We start from the raw sequence: 24385 nt of genomic DNA, 5'->3' as shown, positions 1-24385 counted from the left end.
CTCACCCAGGTCCCTGTACAGCCGGGTCCCCTGGCTGCTGGCTCATCCTGATGCTATCTATGGGTGGGGGTGATGGGGAGTCCCAGATGCTGACAAGCTTTAGAGAGCTTTCGTTTTGCCTGGGGATGAGTCTGGGATGAGTCTGTGCTGAGAGAGGCTAAGGGAGGCTGTCGTGCTGAGACCTGCCCGTGGGAAAGGAAGCTCAGAAGTCCCCCAGAAGCGGGACAGGGTGGAGGAGGCTATGTCCATCCTTGCTAGTATTTCATAATGAATGCTTAGAGGGAATTTAGCACCTCCCCAGAGGGATAGAGCACCCCCTTCCTGTTTGGTATCTCTCCCACCCCATCCTTATAGGAATAGTGATTTTTTTCAGGTTTAATCCAAATGCCTCACTTTGCCTGCACAGCTGTCAGCTGTCCAGAGTGAAAGTGTTGCTCCTGGTAGCTCAGTCTGCTGCAACCAACTTTTTTTGGGAGCTGATGTATGCCTGACACTGCGTTTAGGGCCAGGATGGCTGGGACAGCCCTCTTCCTGCTACCCGGTGCAGTGATCCCAAGCTATCCCTCCTCTGCTCACGATGCCATCTCCGGAGCCATTTCCCAATCTAGGCCCCTGCCGGGATTCTTTCTGGGCACTTGGTGGTCCCAGTGGAGAGTGGCAGTAGAGGGTGGACCTGGGCCACATGAGACAGGGCCACTGGGGGCAGAGGCACCTGGGGTGAAGAGAGGCTGCCAGTAGCACCTGAGAGCGGTGGGAGGGACAGGGATGGGAAGTGGGGGACCTCTGTGGAGGCAGACACAGGCGCAGAGCTCCGTCCACCCTCCCTGTGCCTCTTGGGCGGTTTCTTCCCCGGGGCCTCACTGGGGTACTCTGAAGGGGCTGGAATTCGGATTCTCAGGCCGAGTCAAATCCAGTGGAGCTCTGGCTTCCTGCAGACAGTTCTCTCTCCTGCCCAGGGCAGGGGCCCGGGCCTGCTCCTCCTGTGTCTCAGCACCCAGCCCAGGGCTGGCCCAGAGAAGACGCTCCTGGCGTTTAGGGATTTGAATGGGATGTGGACAGCCGCACAGCCACCAGGAGGCACTTTTGTCCCTCGAGTTCTCTCCTTCCATGGGGAGGAGGGAGAATGGGGGCTCTGTGCCTGGGTCCCACACTGCTGGCCCTGGGGGGAGGCTCTCGTGGATGCTCTGCAAGGGCGTGCCTGAACTCTGCGCTCATGCCCAGGACTGAGCCGAGGCCACCGCTGGATGAGCAGTGAGGAAGGACAGATGGCTTCAGACCCTCCCCTGCCCAGCAAACTCTCCTCCAGGGCCTGGGTACTCTGGAACCTGAGCCCCCCACTCACAGCAGGGTCAGGGATCCTCCCGCCCTCTCCTCCTTTATTGCAACTTCAGTCACCAGAGTGAGTGCGCGTTTTCTGCCTCAGGTGGGGACAGAGGTGGGCGGTCTCCTTGGAATCTCAGTTTTTGTTGACTCTGGGACCCTGTAGTTTCCAGAGCTCATCAGCAGGGAGCTGAGCTGGTTTTAGGGCCAGGCCAGAATGAGGAGGCTTAAAGTGGGAGCTGAGGCTCTCAGGCCCCCATGTTCCCTTCTGCCCTTCCCTGATGTGGAAGTCCTTAATCATAGACCCCGTTGGGACCCAGGCACAGGCTGTGTGCCCTGCCCACAGCTTCTGACTCCTCAGAGCTGGCCGATCCTCAAGGAAGCTTTTGAGGTCTGTGTGTGGGGGGGACCCTCAGGATCCTCCACGGCCCTGTGCTCTGCACCTCACAGCAGTATGCACTGATGTAACTTCATGCTCAAGGTATGTACATCCTGTTGGGCTGTGAGGCCTGTGAGGTGTGGGGCCAGGGCCCCAGTTTTTAAAAATGGCCCTATTGAGATATACTCACTGTATAGATATATCACTGTACAGTCCACTCATTTAAAATGTACGATTCAATGGCTTTTAGTGCATACAACCATCGCCACAGTTGACTTTAGCCATTCATCACCTCAAAAGGCAACTGATAGCCATTAACTCACGTAACTTCCCCTAACCTCTGTCTCCCCCTCCCTCCAGCCCTAAGCAGCCAGGGGGGCTGCTTTCTGCCTCCAGCATTCCCCATACTGGACTTTCATGTGAATGGACTCGTGTAGTGGGTGGCTGTTTGCAACTGGGTTCTGTGGTTCAGAACAGGAGCAGAGCCCAGGGCTCGGGAGCTGCTGAGTACGGACATGACAGAGGACCCCGCAGTTTCCTGAGGACACATGCAGCAGGCCACTCGCTGTGGGTATCAGGGGCCACTCGCCTGTGCAGAAGGCCTGCAGTTTTCAGCATGAGAAGTGACTTGTGAACCATGGGGTGTGATGTGCCGGTTTTAAGTGCAATTTGTAAGGAGCCAGATTTATTCCGCAGGCCACTGTCCCCAAAGGCTGCTTCTGTGTTCCCCTCAGCCTTACCGCACCCCACACAGCAGGGTGAATAATCCTGATGCTGCAGTCTGGGAACAGAGCCAGTTTATTGGGAGCAGACAAGCCCAGGCACACACGGCAGAGGTCTTAGGTCCCCGGGTGGGCCTGACTGGGCAAGAGGGGCTCCTGGGAGGTGGAGTCAGCCCAGTACATCCTCTGCCTTCTCCTGACCCTTGAGCCAGAGCCTCCGAGTCAGCTTGGGCAGCCCCACATTACTGCAGCCGGGACCCACATTGAGATCAGACCCAAAGCAACAGGAATGAAAGGGAGAGGGCGTGGGAACTGGGCAGCTTTGTACAGAAGAGCGGGGGTTTGTTCACTGAGCAAATGATGTCAGCTCTTGATTGTCTGGTAAACACTCTGTGTCCCCTGCTCTTTGTTCTAGGCATTTCCCTGCCATCACCTGCCAGTGTGAACTCAGGAAGGACTTATTTTCAAGTAAATCTCCTGCCTAAAGACCACCTTGATTCTGCGTACTTGAGAGGACACTGGCAGGTCCTGACTGGTCCTTTGGAATTCAGAATGGAATTTGGTGGTGGCTCCACTCGGGGTTTACAGTAGTGCGGGTTTTAGGTGGTGTTAAAAGACCTTCACTTTTCTCAGGTGCCTAAGAGCTTGATGTAAGGGAGGCAGGGAGCCTGGGACAGGGGAGTGGAGCTGGCTTTGTGGGGAAACTTCCATGGGATAGCTGTGATGCCCTCCACCCACTGCTATTTTTGTGGCCACACTAGGGCCTGGTGCTATGTATTCTCTTTCTCTGCCTCCCACCTCTGTCCCCACGGTCTCACCTGGACTCTGTCAAAGGTGGCTGGAAGATAAGGAGGGCTAAGGGGCACTCAGCTCCCAGGGCACACTTGAGGGGAATCTGGAGTGGAAGTAGGAAGGTGGGACTTTGGAATATCCGTGTCTTCAGCCCTGGTGGGGTGTGACATCCAGGGCCAAGGGCTGGGGGCCGTGTCCCTGGGTTTCCAGCCTCTGGAGTGTGTGGTGTCAACACTTGTGGCTAGAAGCAGCCCCTGCCTTCGAGCTGGAGCCCTGCCCACCCCCATAGCCCAGGAGCCCCTGGGGCTCACAGCGGGTGTAGGGTCCACCCGTGCCAGCAACACTGCAGCCCCCACTGCTTCGGAGGATGCTGGTGCCCCCTGGGCAGTATTCAGTCCTTAGGATGGGGGTGCTGACCACACAGGGCTCATACAGGACAGCGCCTTTGGAACTGCTCACAGCTGTGGGAACAGAAAGGGGTGCTCAGGCCCTCCACTGCACCACTCTAAGGGGAGTGCCCTCACAAGTCTCAGGCAGGCCATTCCTCCCACCTGCTGCCATTCAGCTCCAAGGACACTCCCATTCCAGTTCCCAACTTCCATGTCTCCCCTGCTGGCCGCATGAAGCGCTCTGTCCCCTGCATGCCTCTCCTCTTTCCCCCAGAGCCTTGGCCAGGCCAGGCCTGCAGTCCGCTTCACCCTCTCTGTTTCTGCTTGTCTCATCCCTCCTTCCTGAAGAGTTTCAAATCCTCTTCTTCTAGAAAAATGCTTTCCTCTTAGTACTACTCTGTGTGACTTCTGGGCCCTGAAGCCCTGAGACCACGCTTCACATCTGCTCCCGGTTCCAACTTCCAAAAAGATACAGGTGGTGGGACAGCGTCACCATCAGCTCAGAGCTCATGGCGGATAGAGCCCTTCCTCAGAGGGCTGGGGAGGGGCTGGCTGTGTTGGGATTGTGAACCCTCGGGACCCTGAGCCCTTGGGGCATGGCCCATCTACTTACAGATATTCACCGGCCCGATGCCTTCGCACAGCCTGGGGGCAAGAGGGAAAAGACAAGCAACTGAGTCAGAGAGAACTAGGCTGCTCCCTGCATGGACCACCTTAGTGATGAGGGCCCACAGACAGTGTGCTGTTTGGTGTTCGATGACTGCAGACAGATCATAGCAGCTGCAGTGATGGGTGGGATGGACGGGCCTGGTGACCGCGCACCTGGTGCCCATCCATCCTCACCTGACGGTCCCTCACCCAGCTCACCTGTGCTCCTCACCCTCCAGCAGGCGCCTGTAGGTGGCGATCTCGATGTCCAGGCCCAGCTTGGAGTTCATCACCTCCTGGTACTCCTTGAGCAGGCAGGCCATGTCCTGTTTGGCCTTCTGCAGGGCCTCCTCCAGCCCTGCCAGCTTGCACTTGGCATCATTGAGGGCCACCTCGCCCTGCTGCTCAGCCTCAGCTATGGCACCCTCCAGCTTGCAGCGCTGCGGGGGAGAGTGCACAAAGGCTTCACTGGGGCCCTGTGACTCCTGAGACAGACTCACCACGAACACAGTGATGGGTACAGCCAGGTTCAAATTCGCTGTGGTTTTTACCCTTCACTTATGGCATCTGGTTCCTCCAGGAAATTTGGACTGGTTTTCTAGCTAAAATGACAATTTCTTTGGAGCTAATAGATTTTAAGCACCTGCCTAGTCTTCACTAACCTAGGAGAATAGGGTGGATCTGACTTTATGAACAATTCAGAGTCATCTTGCATTTTGGGATCATAGTAGTAAAGCCTTTGAGGGGACCATGGAGAATGTCTTTTCTATACTCTCATGTAGTGAAACACTCCTCCCATTTCGTCTTTGACAGGTGGTCACTTGGTCTCTGCTGGGGACCAGCCATTTCCTGAGGCTGCTCCTCCTGCCGGAGGTCAGCTTTGTTGTAGAAAGAGCTTGTTTCCTCTTCATTGAGGGGCCACAAGACTAAGTGTATGTTAGTCCCTCCTCAGCAGAGCTCCCAGGGAGGATTAGAGGATCAGAGCCACCTGCCCCCCAATCACCTGGGCTTTAACAGTCTCAATTTCCTGCTGCAGCCGCTGGATCAGCATGTTCATTTCCAGAATCTTGTTCTTGCGGTTGCGGAGGCTGTCACATTGGTTCCCAGCTGTCAGCCTCAGCTCCTCATACTGTCAGGACAGAGAGGTCAGAGCTCAAGGCCTGGGGGGCATCTCTAGCCCCCTTCTCACTATCCTGGGGCTCTGCTCTCATGATGTTTAGCTTGGACACTCCCTGGTTTCTTCTTTGCATCTGCTCTCCAGCTGACTCCTTTCCACTTCTGTTCAAGTTTGGTGTCCTTACACAGGCTGCTCCTCATTCCCATCTCACCCCCCACCCCTCAAATTCCTCCCCAAGCACTGAGATCCCCTCCTGTCCATTTAGCTGTTCTATATTTGACCCTTTCTCTCTTTCCCAGAACCAAAGGTCTCCGGAGCTCTCTCTCCCTCTTGGCTATCCCTCTGGACCTTGGAGGGACTTCTGTGCTCAGCCTGGATTCTTTGCCCATTCTGCCCATCAGGATAAAGACTTTTACATGTTTTCCCTTAAAACAATCAAAACCAGAATGCAGTGTAATGTCCTACCTTGGCTTAGCTTAAAAAGAAAAAAGCAAGACAAAAAACCTTTGTATTCTGAATTTGATTTGTGAACAGTATGTGTAGATGTAATTAATAAATTTTTAAAAATTAGCCAATTTAGATTTTCTGATAGTGGATGGGAGTGTCTTGAATAGAAAATACAAAACAAAAGATAAGCTCATAATTATCCTCTTTGGCTCCTTTGTTATTTACTGTGGGAAAGCCTGTAGTTGTTTAATAAACATCCACTCTTGCTTCTTAAAACAGAACGCTGCTTCTATTTGGGGTGACAGTGAGCACAGATAAGAAAATATTTCTCAGCCTTCTCTAATCAATGAGATCTGTGGCCATTGCTGGGTAGGGCTGCCAGGAAAGCTCTTTTTAAAGTGGGAATAACACAGCTGGCCTTTTCCCTGTTCTCCTTCCTGTCTGACATGACATCTGAGATTGGAGGCATCACAGCTGTCTTGGGACATAGGCAACCATGAGGACGAAGCTCGCATTAAGGATGGCAGAACAGAAAGCTAGAAGGAGCCCGGGTCTCTGATGTCATAGAAGCCCTATGTCATCTCGGGTAGTCTATTTTTGTACTTTAAGCTGTGAAAAAAGTAAAAATTGAATTTTTTGTTTTTAAAATTTCCGATCCTTATAGTTAAATATAATCCTTAATTAATAGAATTTTCTTCATGATTCTGACTTAGAAGGATGGTAAAATGAGGTGGTTATATACTCTGAGCCCACCTGACTGATGAGTGGCCTGGGGCAACCAGGGAGGGGGACAGCCAGGGTGAAATCTGCCTGGGGAGGGGCCACAGACTGAGTCACCTACAGCTGGCTCCATGCCAGCATTTGATACTTCTGATCTCCGTAGATCTCCAGAAAATGGGCAGAGTATCACTTGGGACACTCCCTGAGCAGTGGAACCCACTGTCTTCAGGAAAAACTCCAGAGGATCTAACACAGCTCTGCAGATGTGCTGTGACCCAGCCACATCTTACCTCCCAGCCCCAGCTCCTTCATAGCGCATCACATACCTGGTGCCCCTCTTTCATCTGCGTCCCGGCTCCTGCTGCTCTGCAGCCTGCCATCCCCTTCCCCTTTCCCTGCTCCTTGAAATCTTACTTGTCCTTCAAGAGCAGATCCAATGCCTTTGCCTTTCCAGACACATGTGTTGCTTTTGTCATCAAACTCCCTTAAGCTGCTGCTTGCCCTTAGCAATCACTTCATGCTATCTTGTATTCTGGCGTGGTGAGCCCACCCTTCCCAGCCACCTGTTTAAAACTGCATGCCCACAACACTCCCTACGCTCACCATGACTTATTTCTCCACAGCACACATCACCCTCTAACTAACATACATCCACAGCGCTTTGATCTGTCTGGTCTATTCTCTGGAAGGAAAGTAACATGAAGGCAGGGACAGGTGTCTGTTCTGTGTCCTGCTAAATCCCCAGCTTCTAGAGCTGTGCTTGGCACATGGTGGGTGCTCAATAAACAATCATGAATGAGTGAACCCATGAATGAATGCATGGATGGATGGTGCCTTTGTTTGTCAAATTGAATTGCTCTCAGAGGCTCCCCCTGCTCTCCCAGCAAGCCCTAATTACCTAGTCTGAGGCCACCTTAATCACCATTTTTGCCCTGCCATCAGTAAACACCCCATGCCACCAGCCTCCTCCCACACCTCAAAGCCCAGAGCCCTCTTTGCCATAATCACCAATTACTATTTATTGAGTGCTGGGTAGGGAAGCATTTCCGGTGAGTCTGCAGATAAATAAAGCTGGCACCCCAGCACCCTGGTGACAGGCTTGAGCTGCGGGGTCCCTCCCACACGGGATCCCTCCCACATGCCCTGGGGCATGGCAGAGATAGAAGGGATGGGGTTCGTGGTTCGTGGTGTGTCCTGGTCCTCATTAGCTCCTCACCACTTCCTGGGGGACGGAGGGGCTCTCCCTCTCCCCTCTTCTTTCTGGGCTCCCCCAGCTCCCATCTCAGGGCCTCACCCGGCACTGGTACCAGGCCTCTGCTTCAGCTTTGCTGCGGCTGGCGATGTCATCATACTGTGCCTTGATCTCTGCAATGATGCTGTCTACATCCAGCTCCCGGCTGTTGTCCATCTTCACGATGACCGAGGTCTCTGAGATCTGGGACTGGAGCAGGCAGATCTCCTGATAGGGGTCCCCATGAGAAGGTGTGAGGACAGAGGTGCAGAAGTAGGGAGAGCCACTCTGACCATCCCACAGCAGATTTGGTTAGAAATCTGCCATAGCTGTTCCAAATGCAGTCCAGCTAGCTCCCTGTCCCCACACTCTAGTTACCCAGAGCTCCATGGAAACTTTCTCAGAGGGGCCTATGAGCTGAAGGTTGGATGATCTGACTTGTGGAGTCTCACTGCCTGAAAGCCACCTGTCCAGAGCTGACCTCCCCACATGCTCACCCTGAGCCATCCCCACTGGGCAGACACTCTCCAGTCCCATTGCTCCCTGGGCACTAGCCCTTGACCGACCACTTAGAGGGAAGGGCGGCTGGTACCTCCTCATACAGCCCTTTCAGGAAGTCGATCTCCTGGACTAGAGCCTCTGCATTGGTTTCTAGGTCAGCCTTCATCAGGAAAGCTGTGTCCACCTCCTGTGGCAGAGCAGGGACAGAGCCATGCCTGGGCTGGAGCTGGACAAGGCCACAGCTTCCACCCCCTGGCTCCCTTCCCAGCCAGGCTGGTGGCAGGTGCAGGTATGGGGCCCACCTTTCCTCACTGAGCCCATGTGGATATGAGGGAGTGATGGACCCAAAGTGGGGGAGAAGGTCCCCAGCCCCTGGACCCTGTGCCTAGGCCTGATGTCCTGATGGGGAGGGCGCTGAAGTGGGTGGGAGTTTAAAGGAGCCTTGGGTGTGGCTTCTAGAATTCACTTTGCAGAACTTGGGCCTGGAAATATCAGGCTACCTGTCTGAAGAATCATCGCCATTGTCTTTGGGGGCTTGCATCAGAACTTTTGTTTTGCTTCTGATTTGGCATTATCCCTGGCAGGGGTAGACATGACTTTTACTCAGCTTTGATCCTCATGAGTTGGGAGGTGGAGGCCAGGCCGATCCCTGTACTTTTGCAAGGGGGCAGGGGAGAGGGAGTCGGCCCAGGAGTCTGAGGGTGAGGACCCTGTAGTGGGCTGAGTGGGCTGTAGACACATTTGGACACGGCCCAGGGCTGCCAGGCCAGCTTGGGGTCTCTCCTCCGGAGTGCCCTCCCTCACCTTCTTCAAGGCAACAAACTTGTTTTCGACACAGGGGCGCAGGGTGAGCTCCTCTTCATACCTGTGCAACGGGCAGGAAAAAAAACACTTTAGTCAGGCATGGATTTAGGAAGAGGCCTTGGCATCAGGCCTGTGGGGGAGACTCTGCCTGTCACTGAACACCCTGAGGAGTCACCAGGTCCAGCCCTGTCTCTGGACACCTCTCGTTCCTTCACCTTCTTAAGACAGATGACCGTGACCATGGCCCCTCACAACTGCTTTTCAAGTTTACCTCTCCCCAGGAGTTTACCCCTCCCCCTGTTCCTGTGATGAGTCATCCTCTGGGGGTCCTCCTTAAGGCCACCTTCTCTCACCTGTCCCCTCTAGGAAGGTGGAGAAAGGCTGTGCTGTGGGCATCGCTGTCTTTTCCAAGTCATTCCTAGGGACATTCCTAGCTGGCCCTGTGGCCCTTCTCACTGGGAGGACTCTGGGCCTGGCCCCTACCTGCCATCCAGCAGCAGAGGTAGCAATTACCCACTTTGCCAGACCTACAGAGACAGCCCACTATTGCCTCCAAGTGCCTGGGGCTCTTCGGCCCACTCACTGCCCCCTACGGCAGAGGGGATTGGCTGAGTCCTGGCTCTGTTACATGCTAGTCGTGGCCAAGTTGGGTATGTGACTTGGCCTCTCTGCATCTCATCACCTACAGTCCCATCATCTGCAGAGTGAGGGGAACACTGGTCCTGCCTCACAGGCTGCTGTGAGTTAATACATCACACACATTAGTAGGATAGGGCCTGGCCCGGGTGGGTACCATGTGTTTGCCACTACTGTTAAAAACGATAGTTTTGGTTCATCTCTTTCTTTCCTTCCTTCCTTCCTTCCTTCCTTCCTTCCTTCCTTCCTTCCTTCCTTCCTTCCTTCCTTCCTTCCTTCCTTCCTTCCTTCCTTCCTTCCTTCCTTCCTTCCTTCCTTCCTTCCTTCCTTCCTTCCTTCCTTCCTTCCTTCCTTCCTTCCTTCCTTCCTTCCTTCCTTCCTTCCTTCCTTCCTTCCTTCCTTCCTTCCTTCCTTCCTTCCTCCCTCAGTTTATCGCCGGGGCTAGGTTTGAACCCGCCACCTCTCTAGGTTTAAACCCGCCACCTTGGGCATATGGGGCCTGTGCCCTACTCCTTTGATCCACAAGCACCACCCTCCTTCCCCTATTTCTCACTTTCCAAAGCCCTAGTTCTCCTCTGGAGCTTCAGACACGTGTCCTGGGCTTACCTTCTACTTATTCCTCAGAACGGGCATCATCTCCGCTGAGGCTGGCCTCCACACCCCTCCACACTTCACCTGTCACAGTCTACTAGAGTTGTTCCCTCACCTGGCATACTCTGGACCTTCCTTATCGCCTGCTCCTGTCCTGTTCCTATTTCCAGGGTCTACTCTGGATTCCTTTTCATAAGAAGCCATTGGAATGAAAGTTAGTTATCCTTCAAGGCCCAGAGCAAATGGCACCTCCTCCAGGAAGCCTTCCCCTCTCTCTTGGGCTTCCTTTCCCTTCTGCCCTGTGCCCTGTTGCAGCTGCTGGTGTGTATACGGGGGTGGTCTGTGCATACTAGACTTAGCATCCTGAGGGCAGGAGCCAGCCTCTTCCCTCTTTATGGCACCCACACTTCCTGGTGGTGTCTGGCACCTGCAGCATGAGTGTCCCCAGTGGGGGTCCAGTCCACTGACCTCACATTCTTTATGATCTGTTGCTCTCAATCAATTTGAACCTTTCTACTTAGTGGAAAGACATTGTCTCAATTTTCCCCACCCACACACACTCCCATGGGGCGCTGGGCCCAGGGCCCAGTGAAGCAATTTATCTGGGCCTCAGCTTCCTGCAAGCACTGGCTCTGCTGGCCAGCAAGCTCTTAATTACCATATGCTTCTCAGCCACCTACTCACGCTGTGAATCAGACTCTAGCGCTTGCTCTCAGGGAGGGCGATTCTAGCAAGATAGAAAACAGAAACTGCTGGAAAGAACTTGGAAGTGAGATGGGGGAGCTAGAACTCTGGTAATGGGGGAGGGGGTGAATTCCAGCTATGAGATTTCCAGCAAGCCAGTGTCATGGGGTGAGAGAAAATGGGGGCTGTGGCCTGCGTGTGGTGGGAGAGGTGCAGAAGGAAAGGCAGGAGCAAATGCTTGCAGGGAAGAGGCCTGGGGCCTCAAATTAGTCTGTTTGGGGAGTAGGAAGTTCTTCAGGGTCTGCAAAGGGATTGATGGAAGAAAAGGCAGAGCAGGTGGTTTGGAGCAGGGACCAGAGTCCCAGCAATGGCAGGTGAAAGAGCTTGTTTTACAGGGAGAGCGATAATGGCCTTCTGTAGGCAGGCGGAGGGAAGGGAGATGAGCATGCAGGATTTCAGAGCTCCCACCGTGCACTGTGTGTGCTCTGCTCACATCAACCCATGTGATGTTCTGCCACCTCATGAGCCAAACTACGGAGCTTGCCCGGTAGCTTGCCCCGAGATCCCCGGTGGGGTGAGGCAGAGCCAGCTCACTTTTTCTTGTAGCCTTCCAGCACGTTCTGGAGGCTGCAGAGCTCGGACTCCAGCTTCGCACGCTCCCCGGACACGCAGTCCAGCTGCCGCCGAAGGGCACAGATGTAGCTCTCAAAGATGGGCTCGATGTTGCTCTGGCAGCACCTCTGCTCCTGCATGAAGTTCCACTTGGTCTCCAGCAGCTTGTTCTTTTGCTCCAGGAACCGGACCTGTGGCCAAGAATAGGATGTCACCAGGCAGCGGGACCAGGCCTTGGAGAGGGCAGTGGAATGAGCTCATGCCCTCTCTCTCAACATGCCTGCCAGTGTACTAGCATTTGTGAAAAGCAGAGTCTCTGTACATACTGGCACCTAAGGGTATGTGTTCTGTCTCCCACACCTGCTCAGGGCTTGTCTGCCATGGTGAAACGGGTACTGCCCGACAGGCCTGGGGTAGGGCCGCATTCCAGCCCCACCTGCCTGCCTCCCACTAGCCTTGTGACCTTGACCAAGCTATCCTATCCCTTTGAGGCTCAATTTGTTTCCCAAAGCTCCCACTTGGGCCTGTGTGTGGGAAAGCACTCTGTGAATCTTCGTACTGATGTAAGTGATGTCTGGGAGCTGAGGCTTTCTTATCTTGTTGCCCAGAGGCACTCGGGGGGAAGTGAAGATCAAGGGTGTTGTCTTAGGACTCTAAGCTCTTTTCACCTACTCTGCTACGTCCTGCATGGCTGTATCTGAAAAAAGCCCCTGTGCACCATAATGTGGAAAACTCTTAGCCTTCCTCTTCCCTTTTTGTGGATTGAAAGCTGAGATTAGGAGAATTTGAATGAGCTGACCATGGTCACCCAGCTAGGTCACCCAGTTAGTCATTGACAAAAGGAACATGGTCTCTATTCTTTGCCCCGAGATTTTCCATATGGTGCATTATCACTCAGGAAAACATCAGAAGTGGCTCGGCGCCTGTAGCTCAAGTGGCTAAGGCGCCAGCCACATACACCAGAGTGGCAGGTTCAAATCCAGCCCGGGCCTGCCAAACAACAATGACAACTACAACCAAAAAATAGCCGGGCATTGTGGTGGGCACCTGTAGTCCCAGCTACTTGGGAGGCTGAGGCAAGAGAATCGTTTAAGCCCAGGAGTGGGAGGTTGCTGTGAGCTGTGATGCTCACAGCACTCTGCCCAGGGAGACAGCTTGAGGCTCTGTCTCAAAAAAAAAAAAAAATCAGAAGTAATATGGCCCTACTTCTGGTCAGTGGCCCTACCAGCAGGAGGCTTCCAGCCTCACCTAAGGAGGTATGATGTTGTTGATGACCAGGGTCCACATTGGAATGAGTTTATGGTCGGAACTTAATATGCTTTAACTTAAAATGCTTTAAAACGAAAACTGTAAATGTGGCTAAACAAGTAGTTTGTGAAGCACTTTGCATGTATTACCTCCTTCAAGTCTCCCACCATCTCTCTTTTATCTTCCCACTGGGCAGCAGATGAGTGACTAGCCTGGGGATTCAGGGTCACAAGGAGTGGAGCCCACACCAGGGCTCAGGTCTCTTGTTCTGGCCCAGGACTCCTGCCCCTAAACCTCAGGTGTCACCAGAAATACCAGCTCAGTCCTTGGCATGGATCCTGACCCTAAGAGCCTCTCTGAGGTGTGGGCACAGGCCTGGGGGATAAGGGATGCCGCCAGTTCAGGCTTCTAAAGAAAGGCAGCACCTCCCCTGTCAGCATTCAGAGCTGTGGCTTTGGGGTTGGCAGATAAAAGCCTTTCCTGACAGTCACCTGGTGCCTCTATCTGTGGCTGCTATACGTTTTCCTCCTCCCAGCCTAAACTGACAGCAAACTCGCCTTTGCTTCAGGCCCAAGAGCCTTGACACAGCTCAAGTGCACAGAAGGTTCCATTGTTAAATGCTCATGAGAAAGGGCATTTTTCTGCCTCTTTGGTCATTCCTTTGGAGGTTTCTCTTATGGTCTGACCTCCGGCAACCTTGGTGACTTGGCCAGAGAGAGATGACATTAACAAAAGGACTGGGAGGCAGACACATTTAGTGTGGAGTCTTATCTAGTCAGCTTCCAAAGATCAAAGGCCACGGAATGTGGGAGAGGCCAATGGATAAACTGCGGCTTCCCCCAGACCAGACAAAGACCAGGTGACAGATCGGCAGTACATCTTGTCCTGCAGCCCTGGAGCCCTGGGCCCGCACCCACCTTGTTGATGAAGGAGGCGAAGCGGTTGTTGAGGCACTTGATCTGCTCTTTCTCATCCCTCTTCACCCTCTGCACGGTCGGGTCGATCTCCAGCTCCAATGGGACCAGCAGGCTCTCATTGATGGAGACGGGGGTGATGCAGGCAGGAGGCCCACCGGCGGCCCCGACTCGGTACCCGAAGCTGGGCAGGCCACACCTGGAGGCGACCCGAGGCCTCCCGAAACCCACATTGCACAGGCTCCGTGAGCCCAGGCAGCCCAGGGCCCGGAGGCCGCCAGAACCCCCAGGCCGGCATGGCTGCTTGCTCACTGCATAGTGGGTGACCACCCGGGGCATGATGGCCGAGTAGGAGCTGAAACTCCGACTGCCACATCTGGAGCTCGGCTGGAAGGAACGACAAGACATGGCAGGACAGAGGCAGGGAGACGTGGCCCTGGAGGGAAGGACAGGGATAGGAATGAGCCAGCTGTGGCCCAGTTTCCCCCCCTTTTATCTGGTAGGAAGGTGGAGGGCTGAGCTGGTCAAACCCCCAATCATCATGAAATCAGGTTTATGAGCTTGGGATATTGGCAGCGCTAAGTGGCAAGGTAGATAATTAGGGTAGCAAAGAGCAAAGAGAAGGTGCTGAGGTCGGTGCTGGTGGGCCCTGTAAAAATCCTACTTGTCCTCACCCCATAAACAGGTGAGGCCAGCCAGGCTGATATGTTTGCCCTATCCAATGTCTTGGCCTCAAGGAAAGGGAGGACTTGATGTCATTTCATAGGAGAGGATGGGGTGACATGAACTATACACCCTCACTTTCCTGGGATGGGAGGGCAAATCCCATATGCCTGTGGGTGTTTTGTCTACCTCCCCAAGGCCATCTGTATGTTTTTCTCTGGATTCTCCAAGCCCAAGTACCCTCTGTGGCTCCTAGGTGAGCTTAAGAGTTTCCAGGGAAGACGGATTGGGGATGGGAGAAGCCTCCCAACAGTAAGCTGGACCTTGGCCCTGCTCAGCCTCCCCCGGTCCCTCCAGGGGTCCTGAGGGTAGATGGGCTCCAGTCAGAGACACTTCTCTCCAGGGCCCATGAGTCCAAAAATGCCACAGGGGACTCAAAAGGAGGCCCTCGTGCCATGGAGGGCAGAGGAGAGGATGCTCTCCCCAATACTCTTTGGCCCCTGCAAACACGACTTCAGCATTAGATCTGGGGTTCCATGTTCTTTCCCTTTCTTCCCACTCCATCCTGAGCCTCCCCGAGGTGGACAGAGCTTGCTCTGGCCTGAGAACGTCTCTGGGGACAGTTGTGGCCATTAGGAATTTTCAAGTGGATATGGGATTCAGGCCTTCCTTCCTGCAGCCTGCTCACAGACACAGATCTTTGGAGATGCCTGAAGCCTCCTCCCCAGGCTCTGTCTTTGACTTCCCATCAGTCTCATCAATGAGCTCCTTGCTGTGGCTGATTGGCCTTTCCCTTCCACCTGAGACTTGTTTCCAGGTCCAAATCAAGCCAGTAGTGGTGAAAATGACGCTTATTGAGTGCTTACTGATCCAGAGCACCCTGAGCTTTCTGCATCCATGATCTCATTTAATTCTATGACCAACCTGTAGCTGCTGTGTTACAGATAAAGAAAGTGAGGTGCAGAATGGTGAAGCGCTGTGTCCCCAGGTGACAGGCCAGGTCTCAGTCCTATTCTTTCTGACTTCACCCCACCCTGCTGCCCAGGGGAGAGAAGCCTGGGCTAGGAATCAGGACCCTGCCACCCACGGGCCTCGGGTTGCCTCTATTCCTCAGATTCCCCTCCCCTCCTAGGAATCAGGACCCTGCCACCCACGGGCCTCGGGTTGCCTCTATTCCTCAGATTCCCCTCCCCTCCTAGGAATCAGGACCCTGCCACCCACGGGCCTCGGGTTGCCTCTATTCCTCAGATTCCCCTCCCCTCCTAGGAATCAGGACCCTGCCACCCACGGGCCTCGGGTTGCCTCTATTCCTCAGATTCCCCTCCTGTGGATCAGGGCCTGGAACATAGAGGTATCTCGAACCTCAGAAATTCTTAGTCTAACGGTGACATCCCACACTGTCCCCTTTTTCATAGTTTTGACTTTGGGTTCCAGAGTAGTGGGGAGGGGCTTTGTTATAGGGCTGGGGATGGGCAGATCCACATGGAATAGAGACATTTAAAGACAGGGTCAGGGACCCCTGCTACTCATGGGCAACAGTGGGAGGCAGAGGGTGTGGAGAGGGTGCGGAGAGGGGTGGGTCCTTTGCATGGTGTCAGGACAAGGAGATTCTTACTCTGCCCTGCAGTGAGTATCATAGAGGTGAGCCCAGGAAATGGTGCCAATGCTGATGGGGATGACCAGAGCCTGACTAGAGAACAGATTTCCACCTGAGGGTATGAAACAGTGGGCAGGACCGGTGCCAGGCTCACTGAAGGTCTGTGGACACAGCAGAGCATTTCACCACAGCCAGACCAGAGGATGGTCTCAGGGGCCATGTTGGGCTCCCTGGGGTGCAGACCAGAGCTCAGGAGCAGAGGGTATAGGATGGTTCATTTGATTCATTGTGGGCCAAAGTCGCCTATTCCCAGAGCCCACCAAGTCCAAGGTTGACCTCTGAGAGTGAGACAGGACGCAGACTCAGTCAAGAATAAGGTAAGGGAGTTTGGTAACTTTTTTTTTTATATTAAATCATAGCTGTGTAGATTAATTGGTGACCTTTTTTGAAGCTGTTTCAGGAACTAGTCAAGCATAGGGAGCAGGCAGTTCAGAACGGTTTGAATTGTTTTCTGAAGCAGTAAACTTCACATCAGCAGTGCGACACACAGTCTCTACTTGCCGTGGGAGTGCGTTTTGGTCTTGAACACATGGCAGGTGTTCCAAAGGTTTATATCTCTTCAAACTAAATAGGGAAACCATCCCATGGAGGCCAGTGTCAAGGAAGACCTCCATGCCTGCCCACTCCCTGTTCCACGCCAGCCTCTTCCAGCTTCCTGCCAGGGCTGAAGATGGCCCCTGAGAGTGAGGAGAAGCACCTGGGGAGAAAGGAGTGCCTCTCTCCTCTGAGTTTGCGGTCCTGAGCCCTCCCTGTGGGTCAGCCCTCCCTTTAAGTCCTATTGGCTTAAAGAGCTTGGGCTCCAGGCATGGCCAGGGCACATTTCAGGGATAGGGCCTTCCTGTTGGCCTTTGAAACCTCTGTTCTTTGTACCTGTCTGCTTGATTTGGCCTTCCGGCCTCACCTTGGTCTGGTCCCAGGACTTGGCCTCAGCCTCGCTGCATTTGGCTGTGTCTTCACACTGCGCCTTGACCTCGGTGATGAGGCTGTCCCCAGTGCAGTTGTTGTCCGTGGACAGGACCACAGAGGCCTGCCGTAGTTGGGTCTAGACACGAGAGCTGCAGCAGGGTGGTGCACGTGCGTTGGGGTGGAGCGCCTTGCTTAGACACCAGGAGGTCGCTGAGTTTGCATCTACCTGTGTGGGAGTGGGCAGCAGCACAGGTAGCTCTAGCCGGAATTCTCCGGATGCCACTCCCGTCGTCAAGGGAGCATACCTTGCTGTGACCTGTCTGTACCACAACGTCTCCTGTTCTGAGAAAACACAGCCCTTCACACCAAAATTATCTTATGAAAGAAAACTGAGTCAGAAGGAGCCAGAAAACTCAGCTACTTCCCGGTCCTGTTTCCCAACCTGGCTCCTCCCTGCTCCTTGGGGTAGGGAAACAGAAATCAGCTCGAACAGCAGAAATGGCACCAGACTGAAAAATCCCCATCTTGGGTCTGCCAAGCAAGTTTACACAGCACCTCTGAGCCTTAGAGAGGCCAAATACTGGTCTCATATGATTTCTGTGAAAATTAAATGATAAGCATATAAGATGGGTTTGGAAGCAGTAAATCTGCAATGAATTTTCTTTTCTTTTTCTTTTCTTTTTTTTTAGACAGTCTCACTCTATCGCCCTACGTAGAGCGATATGCCATCATAGCTCACAGCAACCTCAGTCTCTCAGACTCAAGTGATCCTCTTGCCTCAGCCTATGGAGTAGCTGGGACTACAGGTGCCCATCACAATGCCCAGCTAGTTTTTCTATTTTCAGTAGAGATGGGGTCTTGCTCTTGCTCAGGCTGGTCTCAAACTCCTGAGCTCAAGCAATCCACCAGCGTTGGCCTCCTGGAGTGCTAGATTACAGGTGTGAGCCACCACACCAGCCCACAATAAATTTGTCAATGACTACTTTTCAGAAATCACCTAAAATAGCGGTTCTCAAAATGTGGGCTCACGGGGGCAACAGGGGCTCCACGTGCAAGCTTGAATGAACTGCCACACTTTGGCCCCACCCCAGACGTCCTGAATCAGGATCTGTACTATAACAAGACCTCTGGACAATTCCAAAACTCTTTAAAGTTTGAGAACCACTGCTCCAAAGCAAAAATCCAAGTAAAAATATCCCTTTGCTCTCTTCATTAACTGGCCCATAGAATTCCTTTTCTGACAAATCATTTTTTGCTGTTTTTGTGCAGCGGTTAGTTTTTCCCAAGTAGTTTTTCCTGGTTGCTGACCCAAAAGTGTGAAGCTTTGCTGGCTGTGGGCTAGTTCGAAATTAGAAGCCAAACCACGTCAGCATTGAAGAGAACAAGCAGAGAAAAGGAAGATGTTTTGTCCCATGTGGGCTGTGGAGTGGTCATTGAACCCACCCAAAGACTCAGCTGACGCTGCAGATCCCGGAACAACCTGACCAGCTTCTGTCAGGCACCTGGTGTACGTACCCCGTGTGCATACTCTCAGGGGGCTGTAAAGATCTGGGCTGGGCTTTCCTTGGGCACCATTAACAAGAGATTCCCGGAAACTGAAAGCGCTTTGACTCAGACGGCGCAAAACCACAAAGCAAGCAAGTGCGAGCGACCAGCACCATTTTCCCTTCTTTCTTTCCTTTTTTTTTTTTGTAGTTTTTGGCGGGGGCTGGGCTTGAACCTACCACCCCCGGCATGTGGGGCTGGCGCCCTACTCCTCTGAGCCACAGGCGCCGCCCTACAAACTTTTCTTCTTGTATTTATTCTCTAATTCCAGCTTTGCTCTGCCGACTTCTGGTACGTATGCATTTCTTAACTCATGATTATGCGTTAGCTATGTTCTACACCCTCCGTCACGTAAGAGTTTCCACAATTGCATTTTTCATTACGTGCAGAGGTGGTGAATGTAAATGATATGTCAATGAAGGACTTGACATCCAAAGGTCAACTTCAGGGTGCCCTGAGGACTGTGCATGCTGCTTGTCATCATGAACCACAGGCACGCTTGTGGTTTGACACCCAGCTTGTATAGTCTAGTGTGCTCCCATCTCAGGGTCCTATTGTCCAACAAGAGCTCTTTTAGCTGTACCGAAACATCCCGGACTAGGCGGTATCCTCTCTATCAGGAATCATCTGTCTGTCTGTTCTTTTTATTATTCTTGTTTCTATTTTATTTTTCCATCTCTCACTCTGCTGCCTGTCTGTCCCTAACACATATCACCTGTCCTTACCGGGCCTACCTGCAGGTACACATCCACCCTACACCCCCCTGGCCACTGCTGGCCGCACTCCACCATCACCCTGCCCCTCTTCACACTGCCCGGTCCGCACCGCCTCCTCTGGGCACTCCCAGTCACACCTGGAGCGCTCATACTTCCTGTTCTGTCCGGCTGAAACACTGCTCCCCACAACTGTCCTCAACTCCTTCAAGTTTCATATCCAGCATCACCTGCTCACATCACTGCTATCTCTCAATTCTTTTCATTGCCCATCACACCTGAAGAGAGTCTGGGTGTACTGAGGTGCTAGACAAAACGTGTCTTCGGGAGAACCAGACCATGGCGTTGTGTGCTTCCAGAAACACCCGAGGACTCACCAATTGCCACTCGATATGTGTAAATGCATCATCCCGCAGTTGCTCTAGGAAGAGCAGCAGGTAAATTTGGGCTGGGCTGGGTGAGCCAAGCTGCTCAGAAAGATCTATGGAAACCTGTATTTCTATGATAGGCAGCCTATTCTTCACCTGCCCCGCAGAACATGTCTGCTCCAGGTGGTCAAGGCTGAATGTTTCACCCCTCCTCACCTGCCAGCTTCCCTCCCTTGGTAGGGGAAGCAGCATCTCTCCCATGAGTTACAACATGGGTAGGATGAGGAACAGAGTGAAGACCAGGGAAGGAGCCAGCAGCCTCTGTGTCCAGCTGAGGCCGAGACCCCAGCCCTCCTGGGACCGTGCTGGGCACTCTCACCATCTCGTGGAAAGCTCTCAGGAAGTTGATCTGGTCCATCAGGGTGTCCACCTTGGCCTCCAGCTCCACCTTGTTCATGTAGGTGGCATCCATGTCCTGGGCACAAAATGTGTCATACTCTGGGCCCTGCCCTTCCTGGTTTAACCACCCCTTCACCTTGAGTTAGGTGGGAGAGTGTCAGCTCCTGCGAATGACAGCATTTGTCTAATCCAGTTCATGGGATTAGAATGGGAGTCAAATTATGTGGGCGAGGGAAAACTGTCTGAGGACCAGGCCTCTCAGGGATGCCCATCTGCTTCTCAGCAGGTGTCACCTCACAAGGTGAGGACAATCTTGTCCTGGCTCTTGGGTTTCACTGCCTCTGGGCTCCCCAAGCCTCTCCCGAAACCTCCATGGCTTTCCTGCTATTGAACCTCTGTGCCTGGCCCCTTCCTTCACATACTCTGCTCCCTTCCTCCTCCTCCAGCTTAGCCTGGGCTGGCTCTGCCCCCACCTCTGCTCCATGTGCCCCAAAGACAGAGAGCCCAGAGCTCCATGGAGCGATCCCTGCACTGCCTCTGTCCCCCAGGCCTGATTCAGTGTCCTGGACACTCAGCTGAAGACAAGGCCCCTTGTGCTCGCCTCTCTACACACTGGGCTCTGGGAGGCAAGGGGACGGGCGTCACCATGTGCAGCTCAGGCCCTGACGTCCTGGACCCTGCCTCACTTCTGAGTAACTCTGGGCAGCTTTCTTAACCTCTCTGAGTCTTAGTTCTTGCTTTTAGAGTAAGACCTGCTCCTAAGACTTGTGCAAGTTAAATAATGTCTTGCATGTAAGGCCCCTGGCATAAGAGCGGATGTCACCAGGAGCATCTCTGTCCACTTGCCTTCCTGAGCACCACGAACTCTTTCTCTGCTGCTGTGAGCCTGTTGATTTCCTCCTGGGACCTGTGGGAAGGACCAAGAAGTGGCCGGGGTTGGAGTGGGTTCTGGGAGCGAGGTCAGAGCAGTGGGGTACAGAGCAGACTCAGAGAACACCGTACTGTAGCCGGGCTCTCCTGTCACACCCACGCCTCCCCGTCCCCACACAATCAGCCATCAGAACAAAACCAAAATGCCAACAACCACAAAACAGACCATCCCTCACTCTTTCCGAGGGTTCTTAGAGTACTTTATGGCTTCACTCCTTAGAGTACTTGGGTCCCATAAAGGAGCTCACGTTTCCTCCTTTTGTTTTTTAGTAGTCTCGTCCCAATCAAACAGGCAGAGAGGGGAGGAACAGAGAGTTGAGAAAGAGGAGGCAGCTCCTGCACACACAGCGTCCTCATGTTCCTTCTCCCTCTGCAGCCACCCTGAAGTGGGTCCTGAGAAGCAGGGTCTTCAGGCTCACAGGAGGCCCCTTCTCCCATGTTACTTCAACTTGCCCCTAGGCAGCCGGCCCCCACCTTCCACCTGGGGGCAGATAGAGATGTCCCCACTCATGATCTCTGGGGAAGAAGCGTCACTTCTGCTCCAGGAGACCCATTCCCCACCCAGCCCACCCAAGCACCAGCGAGTTCAAGGCTCCTAGGGTGCTGGACAGCTGTGGTTTGGACCTTGGTGCTTCTGTTACCAGCGGAGTACAACCTTGGGCAGGCCCCTGACCTCTCTGAGGCTCCCCCCCATTAGGAAATGGCGAGCTGTTCTTCAAACCCATGAAAACTCTCATACAACATGTGCATGCCCGGGGTGCCCCTGCTTCTGTGTCGCCTGCCCTGCTCAATGGGATCTGGGAAAATCTCTTGCCTGCCATTGAAACGTCAGTGCTGTGTCTTCTTCCATGTTCTCTGGGAAAATCAATTTGCTTTTCCTCATTGTTTCCTTGAATTGCCTTTTTGTCAAAGCTGAGTATCTTTTCTTCACCTAACTCCATACAACTGTCCTTGTGCTCTGCGTTTCCAGGCTCACAGTCCCTCTGCTGGAGGGCGAACACCAGGTGACCGCTCAGATGCCTCGGGAACCTTGCCTGGCCACCAGCCAGGAGCACATTTTCCCACAGGTCCGCACTATGTCCCTACCCTGTGCCTGCTTCCTTTTCAACCTTAAGTCCAGTCTCTCTTCCAGGGAGCCTTATTGGATTGAAACACTGTTACTCCGTGTTTGCATTATATAAATACATTTGGACATTATGAATTATCCATCTGCACTAGCTTCTCTTGTCTGGGTCTGTACCATTACACACACACATACCTCATGGGAAATACAATAAAAATAGCTAACTCTTAATGACGCTGTACCCTACCAAGTAATTTGCAGGCAGAGTTTGATTTAATTCTTCCAACCCCCTTATCAAGAAGCTGAGAGTTAGGGAGGTTAAATAGTTTTCTTGAGATCATTCAGCTAGTAAGTTTTGCCAAGATTCTTAAAATCACTAACTCCAGATTCCACAGGGTGATCCAACAGAACTTTCGGTGACCAAGGAAATGCTCTGAATCTGTGTTACTTACAGGACCCACTGGCAACATGTAGCATCTGAACGCTTGAAGTGTGGCTGGTGTGATTAAGGAGTTGGATTTTTAGTTTTATTAAATTTTAATTAATTGCAATTAAAATAGTCAAATGCAGCTCCTGGCTACCATGTTGCATAGCACAACTCTAGAACCTGACCTTGGGCTTATCATATAAACATTAACCAAAGTTCATTATCAAGTGACTAATTTTGGTGCAACCAAGAGAATTAGAAATAAATGAGAACAAGTAAAATGAGAATTACAAACAATGAAAGTAAGAAACCCGTCTGTAGGCATGAGCCCCTGAGCACACCGTTCAGGGAAGGTGTGTATGCCTGTGTGGTCCTGACTTTTCTGTTCCCCAAGCCTCTTGACCAGGGTTGGGGTAAATGCGTGAATGCTGTAAATTAGCAATGAGATTTAGCTGATTACATTTAAGAGTGAGGTTCTGTGAGACTAATTCTTAATTCCTGAGTTGCCAGTTTATGTCGCCCTGGGTCTCTTGGAACCTTACTTTCCTTGTGCACAGAGTTTAGGGTGTTGTGTGTATCAAGCTCTTGCACCCCTGTCAGTTATTACCATTTATGTCTCCAGCCCCTCCCTAAAGCCTCAACATTCTTGACCACAGGGTCAGCTCTCTTCCTATTTTTATGTCTATTTCTGACTCCACCTCTGTGCATTGGACTAGGAGCTTCTGGAGAGCAGAGCCTGCTGCTCCTGCTCCTTCTGGCCTCCCCCAGAGCCCAGGCAGGGCTCTGGCCAGGTGCTGACCGAGTGTCCAGGCAGCGGTCCTTGACGTCCCACACCATGCCCGTCTCCAGCCTGCCCTGCCCACTGTCCACACAGGCGGTCCTGCTGCTCCCTCAGGTCACCCATATAGGCTTCAAACATGGGCGCAAAATTGGCCCTGGTGATTTTCTGGTCTTGCAGGAGGCTCCATTGGGTCTCCAGGACTTTGTTCTGATGCTCCAGGAGCCGCACCTGCCCCAGCCAGAGGTATGAGACCACGAGGGATTCTATGCAGCAGCCTCCCCGAGGGCTCTGGGACACAGGGCTCTCTAATAGTGCAGGGAGCCTCTGCAAGACCTCGGGGTGCAGGAGGCAGGATCCTCCTCTTCTTCCTTGGCTGGGAAGGAGCTCAGAGCACTTAGAGCCAAGCAGATGTTGGTGCAATGAGCTTGGGAGACAGGCAGTGGTTTGGCTTGGGGTGGGGAGAAGCAAGAAGGGCCAGAGGGGCTGGGAACCATCTGAATGCACCAAGCCAGGTTGATGTGTGGTAACGTAAGAAAAGAACTCTCTACCATCATGTTACAAGTGGAGTTTTGGTTTCTGTGAAACAGGCAGGAGTTCTTGGTAGAAAGTTCAATCTGCTCATTTTCTTTCTGACGTGGTTTCTCTAGATCTAGAATCTGGACTCAGCTGTCCCCACCCTCTGGGAATGCTGGAGCTGCATTGAGTGGACCTGGGCACAATCCTGCCATGTCCTTCACCAGCCATGTGGCCCCGGGCAAGCCTCTTCCTCTCTCTGCTCTCTCAGTCCCTTGTTTTGTGCAGCTAATTTGGGTTTCTTAAATTACCCCATCCCTCCTCAGCCTGAGGGTCAGCCTTGGGAAACATTCAGAGTCATCTTCTCTCCTCCTAATCCTTGGCCTCTCCCGTCCCTTCACTGTATTCCTGCTCCTGCAGTCTGGACCAGCGCCTTTCAGGATCCTGGCTAGTAGCTCCCATCAGTCCCAAGCTCTGTCCTGAGCTCCCAGCCTTCTCCCTCCAAGCCCACAGCAGCAGCCCTACTCTGGCCAAGCCCACTGGGCTAAGCCCCATCTTAGACCTGATGGGAGCAGTCCAGGGGCCTCATAAACTCAGAAACTCGGGAATCTGGGAGCTTCCTAGATGTCCCACTGCAGCCTGCAATTACAGGCTAAATGGCTGCC

The 24385-nt window shown here is 53.1% G+C and overlaps 1 protein-coding gene across 1 annotated transcript; it reads right to left on the bottom strand.

Moving 5' to 3' along the window:
* Window positions 1-2061: 2061 nt before the first annotated feature.
* On the bottom strand, window positions 2062-14235 carry KRT82 (keratin 82). The gene is made up of 12 exons (XM_053556565.1): window positions 13759-14235; window positions 11576-11784; window positions 9071-9131; window positions 8358-8453; window positions 7829-7993; window positions 5254-5379; window positions 4470-4690; window positions 4216-4247; window positions 3472-3674; window positions 3240-3316; window positions 2603-2666; window positions 2062-2301 (listed from the first exon to the last, which is right to left on the bottom strand). Exons 1-12 carry the CDS (start codon window positions 14161-14163, stop codon window positions 2062-2064), a joined length of 1899 nt encoding a protein of 632 aa, XP_053412540.1. The 5' UTR covers window positions 14164-14235.
* Between the last annotated feature and the right edge of the window lie 10150 nt (window positions 14236-24385).

Source organism: Nycticebus coucang, chromosome 12 (genome assembly GCF_027406575.1).
Source record: "Nycticebus coucang isolate mNycCou1 chromosome 12, mNycCou1.pri, whole genome shotgun sequence".
Taxonomy (NCBI): Eukaryota; Metazoa; Chordata; class Mammalia; order Primates; family Lorisidae; genus Nycticebus; species Nycticebus coucang.
The sequence above is the reverse complement of the archived record's forward strand: the minus strand, read 5'-3'. Positions and strand labels throughout refer to the sequence as shown.